General features: G+C 46.1%; 1 protein-coding gene across 1 annotated transcript in view; it reads right to left on the bottom strand.

The window, feature by feature from the left end:
• KLHL22 (kelch-like family member 22) overlaps positions 1-12,855 on the bottom strand; it is a 42,087-nt gene that overhangs the window by 14,606 nt on the left and 14,626 nt on the right. Inside the window, exons 4-5 of the mRNA XM_004694957.2 lie at positions 9,667-10,385; positions 3,195-3,387 (exon numbers count right to left, since the gene is read on the bottom strand). Of these exons, the coding sequence (XP_004695014.1) occupies positions 3,195-3,387; positions 9,667-10,385 (912 nt within the window). The remainder of the gene's footprint in view (positions 1-3,194; positions 3,388-9,666; positions 10,386-12,855) is intronic.

The following is a 12,855-nucleotide window of genomic DNA, read 5'->3' as shown; positions in this document are numbered from 1 at the left end:
TTGCTGGGTCATAGGGAAGCTCCATGTTTAGCAGTTTGAGGAACCTCCAAACAGTTTTCCATAGTGGTTGTACTAGTCTGCATTCCCACCAGCAATGCAGGAGAGTTCCTTTTTCACCCCAAGGAACTCTTATACATTTCCCCTTTTAAAATATTTTCCTCCCAAGCCTTCCCTGGTGGTACAACAGGTTAAAGCATAGCACTGTGAAGCTAGCTGCAGCTGCTTCATTGGGAGTTCAATCCACTGCCCCGGATGTGACCCACATGGCACAGCAGACCTCTCCTCTCAGCAGTGTACTTCATGTTCGTGGATCTGCCTGTTCTGCTTCCCACTTTGTCTCTTGTGAATCCTCTCACTGCCCCTGCACCTCTGGCCTAGATTCCAGATCTGTATGCATAATAAATCTTTAAAAAAATATTTCCCTCCATGTTGTTCTAGCTATCTGTTCTCCAACAATGTGCTTCTGAGTTTATTAATTCCCATTACTTGAGTTTGTCTCAGTTGTATATTTTAGTCCAGTTATAGTATTTCTTAGCTCTGTTACATTTATTTGTAACTACCTCATATCTTCTTGGTCTTCATTCTGTTTCTGTGTTATAGATCCCCCCCTTTTAAAAAAAAAAAAAAGATTGATTTATTTATGCATACAGAACTGGAGTACAGGCAAGAGGTGCAGGGGCAGTGAGAAGATTCACCAGAGACAGAGTGGGGAGCAGAACAGGCCGGCTGACAAATAACACTGCTGAGGGGAGCAGCAGGCTGGTCAGGAGAAGTCTGCTGCGCCATGTGGATCATCTCTGGGGTGGGGATCGAACTCATGCTGAAGTAGCTTTAGCTTCTTATTGCTGTGCTTTAACCCCCTGTGCCACCAGGGAGAGCCCCCATAAACATTTCATTGTTACCTTGAACTCTTTTCATTCATATACTGTAGTTCTGCTAGAATGACTCTTCTCAGGATTTTTTTTGCTCCAGCATTTGTGGTATAGTCTTTTATTTTTTTTTTTATTAGGTGTAATGAGATAGATATTTTAATTTCTGCCTCTCTGTCTGCTGAAGTGATTCAAGAACAGCAGGAAGGAGTAACAGATAGAAGGGAACTGGAACAGTAAGGCACCAAGGGATCACCTCCAGTAAGCATCACAGATTCAAACACCCTCTTGTTCTGCAGTTGTGGGAGCTGTATGGTAGACTGTCAGTGTGATCCCCTTCTGTATATTAGCTCCTCCTTCAAAGTGTCTCTGATGGTCATGCCAGCTTCCACTTTTAGGCACTGAGTGTAGATTGTAGCTGAGAAGGGGCCATAGACTTGGAGGTGTTCTCTTTTTTTTCCAATACAAAGCCATATCTGGGGTGTTTGCTCCTACTGCTAATAGGTGCTAAAACCTTGGCTTCTGCAATGTTCATTTGTTGTCTTGGTTTTAGCTGAGGGGATAGGAGTGGCACATTTTTCAAATATCCCAACATTGGACCTCCCTGGTGGCCTAAAGATTAAGTCTCAGCGTTTTTTTCATTATGAAGACTCACAGTTGACCTGAGTTTGATCCCCAGCTAAGGAGCTGACCCACATAGCACAGCAGACCTTTCTCACCCACTGGTCCTCTTAGCAGTGTATTTCAGTAAATGTGCTGTTCTGCTCCCCACTCTGTCTCACCACCCCCACACCTCTAGCCTGCACCCATGTTCTATGCAAAAATAAATAAAATCTTTTAAAAAACCCTCAAATATCCCAACCTTAATTTCAAGTAAAGCCTGTTCTATGAGGAGACACAGGTGATATGACCCATTTCTCCTTATTGTTTAAGGCTACAGCTCTTCTATACTGAGAGAATCAGTTTTAAGGCTATAATCCTTGCTCTGTACCCAATCCCACTTTTTTGTTTTTTGGTTTTTTTTGTTTTTTTTTTTAACAGAAAGGCACAAGCTACTACCTACTTGGGATTGCTCTCCTGTTCCTCTCATTTAAACTCCTCTTTCTCTGTAAGTATACCCCACACTTACCTCTTCCTCGGAATAAATTCCTGGTCTGGAAAACATTTCCTCACTCCAGATGGCTTCTCACCTTCCTTTACATACTAATCTAACTGACATCTCCCTAGATGTATCTTCTTCAAATAGTCTACTGAAATTTACCTGCTGGTGCCTCTTCCCTGGGCATTCTTTAGCTCAATCCCTCTTAACTTCCTAATTGCACTTAGCACAATCAATAATTACTTTTAATTGAAATGTTTAGTGAATAAGGTTGGTCTTTCTGGATGGATTGTAAACACCAGGGGGTTTACACCTTTGTTATTTCTTTTTCCTTTGTCATTACTATTCCCCAGGTCTAAAAATAGGACAGGTGCTTAGTAAGTAGTTGCTGGATGATGAGTGAAATGAACACTGGCAGTAAGAAATTAGTTGAAGGCAGAGACTGCCTCTCTGTGGCCATTCTGGAGAATTGCAGCTCCCCAGTAAGACCCAGACAAAGAAGTCAAGTCACTATCCAGAAGCCACCTGATAATGTCCCTTATACCATCTTCTTTGTCTGGGAAGCTAGAGGGTCTAGCAGGTGCTCTACAAATGACAATGCTGCTGCTTAGCAGGATGTGTACCATGTTCTCAGAGACTGTGATCCAGGACATAAGGGAACAGCAAGGCCTGTACTTGCCCTAGGATCTCATGCCTGGCATCAGGCCCAGGGTCCACGTAGCCCAAGGCCATAGGATAACAGAAAGGCACCTCTCTAAAACATGATCTTAGTACATGAATTTAACTTTTAAATATCTTCAAATTGTAACAAATCAAAGTATTATGCAGGGTGCACAGGATTTATAAAAAAAGAAAAACTTCAAGGTTTTTTGGTTTCTGAAAGGCCCCACTCTCCAGGAAGTCTTATCAGCAGGCTTATTTAAGGCTTCTGAGCCTCTCTCAGCACCCCTTCTGCTTAACATCTTAGGACTTGTCCCAGCTCATTTAGCTGTGCACAGACTAGGGGAAGGCTTTGTCTCATTTGAACTGCAATTAAAAGCAAGGACCTACGTCTCCCCATGGGAAAGAAATTCTGGGGAGTGAGGTCTAGACACTTGAAGAGGCTCTCCTCAGGAAGTTGGCTGACCCTCATAACACCTCCCAGTACTCAGTGCAGGGAGTACTTGGGGGGACACCCTACCAAAAGAAAGTGGGCTGAAAAAGGCCCTTCTTGAAGGGTTCCTTACCTCCCTCTTGAGTGGAGCCACATAGGCCCAGGAGTTGGTGGCAGGGTCATAGCGCTCCACAGCATTCAGGTCATTGTGGTAGTCCCGGCCTGCCACTGCATAGATGTATCCGCCCACGACACACACACAGAGGTCGGCGTGTTCCTGCTGCAGGGACTGGATCTGGAACCAGCGGTTGTGCCGTGGGTCATACCTTTCAAGAGGACACAAGGACAGCAAATCACTGAGAGGTGAGAGGGCCTGCCCAACAGGCCCGACTCTTGCTGTATCTGCCCCCACTCACCAGCACGTGCTCACCCAACACTCCGGAAGGGATGGCCGGGATCCTCTGGGGTTTCTGTCTACAACTTTGGGCCCTTGCAGGTATAACCCCTCAGGTGGTTTCTAGCCTGCCTAGCTGTCCACAACCAGGCTGCCCCACTGCTGTGGCCACAGCCATTGCCTTCTCATCTGTTTCACCTTATGGTCCCATTGACTCTTCCCCATTCAGAAAAACCATACTATGGGAGTCTTGCTGAGTTAAGCCCTGGAAGGGTGGCGCAGGTAAGGAAGGAAAGTCACTCTCCTGACAGAGTTACCTTCCTGCACTTTTCACTTCAGATACAGCTATCTGTAAGCCACAGACCTGCCTTCTCCTTCCTCCCCAAGTGCCAGCTTCACCTTGCACTCCTACTCAATTGTCCCACTCATGCTGCCCAGACCACTTAACATTCTCACTTAACATTTTTCTCCTGCACTTTAGACTCATTGCACATACACCTGCCAGTCACCTCCAGCTGGTTGCTCACCTATCCTGAATGGAACTCCAAGTTCCCTCTTTCCATCTGGTCTCATCCTTATCCCTGATCATACACCAGAATCTTAAAGCCTTAACTAACACCTAAGGCCTTTTGCAGCCCAAGTCCACATCCACCTTTCTAGCATTCAGACATCCCCCAGGTCTCCCCCCACTTCCAAAGGAGGGACACTCCCTGCCCCTTCGCCCTCTCTCCATGCCCCAGGACTGGTAATGTGCTGGGCCCATAGGAGGTGCACAGGCAGGTATGCTATTTGGGTGAATACATGAGATGGACCAGACCCCTGGGAGCTGGAAGCTCTTAAGTCCACTTTTCCTTGACCTGTGGAACCCTTTCCCCTCAGCATCCAACCAGGTAGCAGTATTGGCACTCCTGATTCTGAAGTCTCCTTGCTCAATAGTCCACGCACAGTTATAACCTCAGATAACTGCTTTTATTTCTCCACAGTAAGTGCAACACCAATGAAAGAGAACAAGTGAAATTTCAACTGGCTAGAAAATGAACAAATTCTCTTGGCCTAGGTTGTATGCTGGTTGAAGAAACTGGTTTTACCCCGTGCCCCAAAGCACAATTAGAGATTCTTTAACTGCTTCTTCTATCATCTGTCCAGCCCCCTCCATGCCAACAAGAAGTGACAAGAAACAGGGTGCCTCAGGAGTTGGGGTCAAAAGGAAGAAAGGAGAGAACCCAGGTGTGAACCCCAGCTCTAGCTTCCATCTAGCTGGGGTAACACTAGTAAGTTTTACACATTATTCACTCAGTTTCTGCACTGACTGGCAGTGATATCACCTGCCTAGATAAGCTATCATGAGGGACTATAAGCGACAAGCTCCTTGTTAACTTGAAGGGCATTCATAAAAAATGAGGTCAGGGCCCTCCCTGGTGGTTCAACAGTTTGAAGCGCAGCAACATGAAGCTTGCCACAGCTGCTTCACTGTGGGTTTGATCCCTGGCCAAGGAGGTGACCCACACGGGGTGACAGAACTCTCCTGGCCTGTTCACTGCTCCCCTCAGCGGTGTACTTCATCAATCTGCCTTTTCTGCTCCCCGCTCTGCCTCTGGTGAATCCTCTCACCACTCCAGCACCTCTGGCCTGTACCCCAGTTCTGTATACATAATTAAATAAAATCTTTGGGGGAAAAAAGGTTAATTTCCACATTCCTAGACCTCAGAATAACTCCTGGCTCAGGATAGATCACACTGCCTACTAAATGAATTAAACATAGGAGTAAAAGTACTAGCAGTGAGATAACTCATTCATCCTGTTCATCCACTGGCCACCCAACATGGATTAGGGTAGGCACAGTGCTCAGTACTGGGAACTGAGAGGCCCTGCTTTCCACTGTAGAACAGGAAAAATGGCTAAAGAGAGCAGAGTACATATTCAAGTATTCAACATATGACAGGTAACAGGAAGGGGAAAAGGAGAGTATGATCTACCCAGCATTGGGGGCTGGGAGGGCAGAGCTCTCTTATGGAAACCAGGCAGTGCCTCCTGAGAAACAGGGAGACCTGAGTAGCTGTGGCGCTTACCAGGCAACAGGTCTGGGCAGAGACAAGCAGAACAGCCCCCAAGCACCTCACTCACAAAAGCCCTATCAACTAGCTTAGAGGGTACCACTGCCTTTCCCAAGCAAGATGCTTGTTTTCAGTCAAGAGAAATTAGCATCTTCCACCAGAGTGAGACAAGACCCTCCAGAGAGTTCAACTTCTTTCCCTCTGGTCTCCCGCCATCACAGCTTCTCAGGCTGAGTTCATTTGGATTTGTGGTTTCAGAGTTAAGGAAACAAACACACACATACATACACATCTATATAGACAGCACACATTAAAATTCAGACATAACCACAGGTTCACTGATCTCTTATCTCCCCTCTATATCCTATATCCCACATTTTCCTCTTTAATTTTTCACTTTGTCAGAATAAATTCTCAAGTTTTTTTCCTAATAAGTTTTATTATAACACACAAGGATATAAACAGTTTTTGCCACTTTTATGCAGTTTTGGATTGTGCTATTGCAAACTCAGAAGTCTAAAGTTGGAACAAAATGTTCTAGGATCCTTGTTAAATTTAGTAAACTGGGGCCTCCCTTGTGGCACAACACGTTAAAGCTCAGCACCATGGAAGTTAGCCTAGCCCCAAGCATTTTAGCAGGAGCTTGATCCCTGGCCATGGGGGTGACCCACATGGCGCAGTAGACCTCTCCTGTCTCGCCCACTGCTCCCCTCAGCAGAATACTTTGTAAATCTGCCTATTCTGCTCCCAATTCTGTCTCTGGTAAATCCTGTAACTGCCCCTGCACCTCTGGCCTGTACCCAGTTCTGTATGCATAAATAAATATATCCTTTTTTTTTTTTAAAGATTTATTTATATTATGCTTACAGAACTGGGTACAGGCCAGAGGTGTGCGAGGTGAGAGGATTCACCAGAGACAGAGTGGGGAGCAGAACAGCAGATCTACTGAAGTACACTGCTGAAGGGAGCAGCAGGTAGGTCAGAAGAAGTCTGCCACACCATGTGGGTCAGCTCCCCAGCCAAAAATAAAACTCGTAACTGCAGTGGCTTCGAAGAGCTTCATAATGTGGTGCTTTGACCTGCTATGCCACCAGGGAGAACTCCAAATAAATATACCTAAAAAAAAATTTAGTACACTGTTTTTCTTCTATATTTCTAGGATTTAAGCAGTCTCCTGACTAGTACTTTTAAAATCCCCTAGAATTAAAACAATTTTTGAAATACACTTTAAGATGTTAAGTCATAGAAACGTCTGAGTTGTTACTCTAAGTTGGGTCAGGGCACAAGACAATATGGGGCCATCTACTAACAGGTAAGGGCAGTCCGTATACTGGAGCACACAGGATGATACTATAGAAAAGGGGCAATGGGGCAATCGAGACCCCCATCAAAAAAAGAGAAGAGAAACTGCGGTATCTTGGCAAAAACAACTTCATATGCAGTTTATGTGCTGACGCTTTACAATAGACCCTGGTAAGTCCCTAACTCCCCACCAAAAGACAAGCCCTAATTTACTACAAAATCTTGTTTTCTAATTTTGAGAGTCTACAGAGCTATGAGATGGGAAAGAGGAGAAAGAAACATGACTATTAAACCATTCAAATGAAAATCCAAGAGAATGTAGAGATGACAGACTATAGAGTCCTCCCAATCATATTCTCCACACTGCGTGGCCTGGCCTTTCAGTGGGTGCTTATTTCTGCCAGGCAGCTGTCACCAACCCTACCAACCACAGTTTAAGGATGTGGTTATTGACCAGAGGGTTGACATGAACATTTCCCAATTTAGCTTTAGCCTCACAGCCCATGCTCACAAAAAAGGAAATTTAGACCAGTCTTGAGTGGAACTGACTTCCATGGCACATAGCTGGACAGAATGCAAGGGCACACACCTGCCCCCAGCTGTCACTCCAGAGACTGCCCACGATGTGCTGAGGAGACAACACTCTCTGGAGGAGTTTATTAACAGACCTATGGGGTGCTGTCAGCTTTGACCTCAAACTAAGATCCCTAAAAAAGCAGCTTTGATGACCTCTCTTGGTAGCACAGGAATTAAAAGACAAGCTGTCACAGACACTGCAGCACAAGTTTGGTCCCTGGTCAGGGTATGCTGGAAGACTTCGCCTGTCTTGCCCACTGTTCCCCTCAACGGTATATTTCAGTAGATCCTCCTATTCTGCTCCCCATTCTGTCTGATAAATTCTCTTCCCTCCCACAACTCTGGCTTAGAGTCTAGTTCTGGTGTGCTTTAATAAATAGTTCTTCAGGGGCTCTCCCTGGTGGTGATATGGGTTAAAATGCAGCACTGTGAAGCTACCCTCAGCCACTGTGGCATGAGTGCAATCCCCCACCAAGGAGGGGACCCACATGGCGTGGCAGACTTCTCCTGTTTTGCCCACTGCTCCCCTCAGCCGTGTATTTCATTACATCTGCCTGTTCTGCTCCCCACTTTCACCCCACACAAACACCTCTGGCTATCCCAATTCTCATACACATAAGTGAAAAAATCCTAAAAAAAAAGTTTAAAAAAAAATAAATCTTTTTTAAAAAGTAGCTTTGATTTACCATAGGTAAGACATGGAATCAACCAAATGCCCAAAAGTAGATAACTGGATTAAAAAGATATGGTACATATACACAATGGAATATTACTCAACAATCAAAAAAATAAACTCATGCCTTTTGCAGCAGCATGGATGGAGCTGGAAGGGATCATGCTTAGTGAAATAAGCCAAAAAGAAAAAGAAAAATATGGGATGGTTTCACTCATCGCAGGAGCATAAGGGACCAGGGGGTAAAATAAATAATAATGATGAACAACTATATACCAGAGACATTTTACGGGGGTGGAGTGGGGAATGGGATCAAAAATGTGGGGGGGGTGGGGAAGTGCACTGGACTATGATGATTGCAGATGGGTGTTCTGGTGATGGGAAGTCCACTGGGATTACAACTGAGATGGAAAAAGGCACAAAATGATGTAAAAACAAACTATTATATTAAAATAATAAAACAAAAAAGGAGCTTTGAGATTTGGCCACAAGGAAGTCCAAACTGGTGCTGCCATACCCACAAAGGATACCCACAAATTTTCGGTTAGGGACCAAATTAAGGTATGTTTTCCTCTTTTCTAAGTTGTCTGTCCTCACATTTACAACACGCAACTGGGTCTCACTCCAGGTTTACAAAGATGATCACTTCCTGGAACAAGAGGGTGGAGGCAGCTAAACAACGGCCACCTCTTCCTCAAGAGGTCCACTTGCTTCCAGGGACCCTAAGGTCAACCACACCCTAGAAGATGGAGCCATGAACATGAAAATGGGTAGTGCCAAGTCACAGCTTCTAGCAGCAGTTGGCAGGACTGTCCTTCAGCTCTTGGGGGGGCAGACTATCCCCCCTAAATCCCAAGAAATCAGACCAAGGTGCAGCAGAGGAGACCCTGGGATTCACCCAATTTCTCTTACTCTACCTAAAGAAATGGATTTATGAGCCAAAGATCCCAGAAGTATCCTACAGATCACAGCAATCCCTCTTGGAAATCTGCCTCCTCCAGGGATCTTGTGCCCATTATATCAACAGGGCTGGATAAGTGAGCAGACATTTGCTCACTTATGAGACTCAGTGACATCTGTCACGCTTTTGCTCTCCTGAAGACTAAGGGCTGTGTGCGCAGTGGGAGCAGCAGCAACAAGGAGCCATCACTCACCATACACTTATTATGATCAGGAGAGCAGAGTGAAACAGACATGCAAAGGGAAGATGAGCTGTGGGGGAGGCAGGAGAGACTGCCCTGTCCAACCTCCCAGTGCCTAGGTTTCCTCCTTCGAGGCACAACTGTCCCTGCTTCAAGGCCCCCTCTCCCGAGTTTAGTCAAGTGCAGTAAAAATCCAGGCCCTCACCCACAAGAAGCAGGGTGTGATCCAGGGTGATGGATTTCTAAGAAGAGAAGTATGCCAGGCTCCCTTTCCCTAGTGGCACTGCTATTTGCATTCTCTGATAACTAGGACTTTGTTCCACAAAACAGATGTACCCCAATAAGTCACAAGATTAATTTACCAGGCTGACCACCTTGGCCCTTGCAGAACTCACTCCCCTAACCAGCCCTCTGAGCTGACTCCTGCACCACAGGGCCACCACAGACCAAGGGTCCTTTCCTACCTCCAGCATCGGGACTCAGCACGAAAGCCCTGGACGTTGTTGTCCCCTCCGATTAGGTACACAAAGTTGTTGAGTACTGCAATGCCCTGGTTGGACATTCGGGGGGCCAGGGAAGCAGTGAAGTGTTTCCATTCTCCCAGCAGGGGGTTCAGGTACTTGGCCTGGTCACTGAGGACAGTGGATGGTGTGGAGTGAATGCCCCCAAAGCCCACGACGCACTGGAAGTCTGACCGCAGCTCTGTCTGTGGGCCCTGCAGACTAGGCTGCAGGCTCTCATTCCGGTGATACATGAGAGCACTGGCCACTGTGTCCCTCAGTGGGCTGGGCTCTAGCTTGTCATGCAGCTGCTGGAGGACCTCAACTTCCATGAGGGGAAATCGCACTGTCTCAAGGAGCTTGGGTGGCTCATGCAGCGAGATCTGGTCAGCCTGTACCTGCTCCAGGGTGTAATGGTAGAGCAGTGCACCCTCATACACCTCAGTCTCACAGGAGACCTCCAGGCGGTTGCTGCTGAGAAGGGAGTAGACCTTCTCCAAGGGAAGTTGGCGGTACTTGTCAGTCCTAGAGAAGGCCACAAAGTTTTTGAGGATGTAGGTGTCTAGCTGCTCAGTCAGGCGGCTCAGGTCAAACAGCTCTGCCAGCCGGTAGACGTCAAGGATGTTCTCCTCATCCACCCAGGACATGAGGAAGTCACAGCAGAAATGGATGATTTCTGGGATCTGTGAAGACAAAATGACCCATTCAAACCCAAGCTGGGGACAGCGTCTGGGTATGGGAGATAGAGAATGCCACTGGACTCATGGTTTATGTGGCTATCCACTGCAGCTGGCCCCCCTCAGTTGTCCCCGAACATTCCTGGCACAGAGATCTGGCACAGCATCTCCCCCAACACACTGAAGATTAGGAAGGCTCACTACAGACTATGTAGGCTTATATCCCAGCTTGGTGATTTGTAGCCTGTATCCTCATCTATAAACCACGGATAAAGTGGAGAGGAATAGGCTGAAACAGGAACTATCCAGCACAGAGCAACCCCCTGATATGTTAGTCACCTTTCAAATAAAAAATCTTGGACCTCTAGAGAAGCAGGACACAGCATAAATGGCCATTATTTTAGTTATTACTGGTTTGGAAGATACCTGGAACTCCTCCCCTCCTTCCTGATCCTCTAGAAGACAGCCCTTCCTCCTGTCACACTGGAGGACAATCAAAGTTGTGGGCCCAAGGAACTCACTTCTTCCTCAGGAGCAAGGGCTGAGACTGCCCTGCCCTATGAACTGTGAATAAAACATCCCTGGATGCTCATCCAGCACCCATCCTGGGACTATGATTCAGAGTCCTTGAAAAGTAGGCAAACTGTCCTGCTTGAGCAGAAACCTGCTCAATTCCAGTTAGTGTGGAGGCCCCCAGGCAGCCTACTTTCTCTTTGCTAATCATGCAGAATAACAGGTCAGATGGAAGGAAGCATAAGACAGAATAGCACTTAGGTGGGAGCTAAGAACTAGGTCACATAGGTCTCTAGGACACTCTTGGTTAGGGTGCGGCAGAATAAAGGAGGCAGAAGGACTCAGGGAAAGCTGCCTAGATAGTGCTAAATCCTTTAGGAGACCAGAATTTTAGGATTTCTCTAAAAAGTGAGGAATACCTCACTTATTCAACATCATCATCAAATTATATATAAGGAATTTTGCCGGAATCTGTCACCTTATTAATAAACATGTAAACTCTTTTTATTTCTGCTTCAAGAAGTTTAGTTCTTGTTAAGTGATGTGCTAATACTAAGGAGACAAGTCAAGTGTCAGCCCAGTGTTTCTCCCACATGGGATGGTCCCATAGTGCTTTGTTAGGTCCTGAATATCTTTATTTGTTCATCCATATTCTTCCTCAGCAGACATTTCTTCTTTACTCTTTTTTCTAAACACTAATTCTGATTTGTCCTGGGTCAGGACAATGGAGACCAAATTCTGGGTATGAACCTAATGCTCACATAGCCCTAGGTGGGCCTAAGAAGCAGTTCCATAAGAACCCGCTTGTCCCATCCTCATGAGCAGGGTAGTGTGCTCTCTGCCAGGTGGTTTATCACAGAGAGATCACCCCGGAAATGCCTTCAGGAGTCCATTGAAAAGTTCAAAGAAGGGGGCTCATTTGTTGGGGGTGATCCAGTGGGGATGGTATCAATGGAGTTCAGACCATGAAGCACATGCAGAGCAAGCACAATTGTGATCTTAGTGGGCCTACAAACCTAGGAGTTATGATAAGTAAAATTTGATTCAAAAACAACAGTGCATACAGGACCAATACATTAAAAACAAAACAAAACAGACCCTGGCTGCTCAAGGTAAAGTGGGGGCTCCCACTCTTAGGCTGCCACAGTGATGGCACTGGGCACTATGACATTAAGGAGCACAGGCCAAGCCTTGCTAGGAGTGACAGCAGACTGCAGGTGGGGGGAGGAAGGTGGTATTTGGGAAGATGTTTTAGGTGGTATTTGGGAAGATGTTTTGATGTTGGTGTGTGTGATGGATGCAGAGGAGAAGGAGAAGGGGTCAGCTGAGGAGAAGAATAGAGAGAGGACAAAGGTGAAAGGACAAAGAACTGAGAGAGCTACAGGAAATATTTCACAGCCCACAGTCTACACTTGCAAACAGGGAACAAAGGTGGAAAGACTGAACAAGACACAGGTGTGGCACCTCGGGTGCTGGCAGAATGGTCGGTCATGGGACAAAGCTCAGTGGGAGGGAAAGAGGCAGGAGGAGTAGATACACTGAGCTTTCTGTTTGGATAGGATCTGGGGAGTTGAATACAGGACATGAAGTGTTACAAGTTCAGGGAACTAAATGGGGTTCCCAAAGCAACAATGAGAAAGACTCAAGGACCAAAGAGTTCTCTGAGTAAAAGAAAATCAACCCTCTTTCCCATCTTGCAAAATGGCAGGTGAAAGAACTGAATAAGAAGAAACCTGAAGACTGATGCTGGTGGGAAGGTGAAGAAGGGTACTCCTAAGCCAAACAACACCTGTGGGGAAGCCCCATTGCAGCCAAAACTTTGTCTTAGAAGAATTGGCAGCCATTCCTCACCTGCTATGTTTTTCAGAGATTCCACATACAGGTGGAAGTATTCAGCAATTAAGTCCAGAATTCAAAGGAAAAGGTTTTTGCTACTGTCACAAAACTAAATGACAGTACCTAG

The sequence above is a fragment of the Condylura cristata genome, unplaced genomic scaffold (assembly GCF_000260355.1).
Source record: "Condylura cristata isolate star-nosed mole 26May11 unplaced genomic scaffold, ConCri1.0 scaffold00051, whole genome shotgun sequence".
NCBI classification, from domain to species: domain Eukaryota; kingdom Metazoa; phylum Chordata; class Mammalia; order Eulipotyphla; family Talpidae; genus Condylura; species Condylura cristata.
The sequence above is the reverse complement of the archived record's forward strand: the minus strand, read 5'-3'. Positions and strand labels throughout refer to the sequence as shown.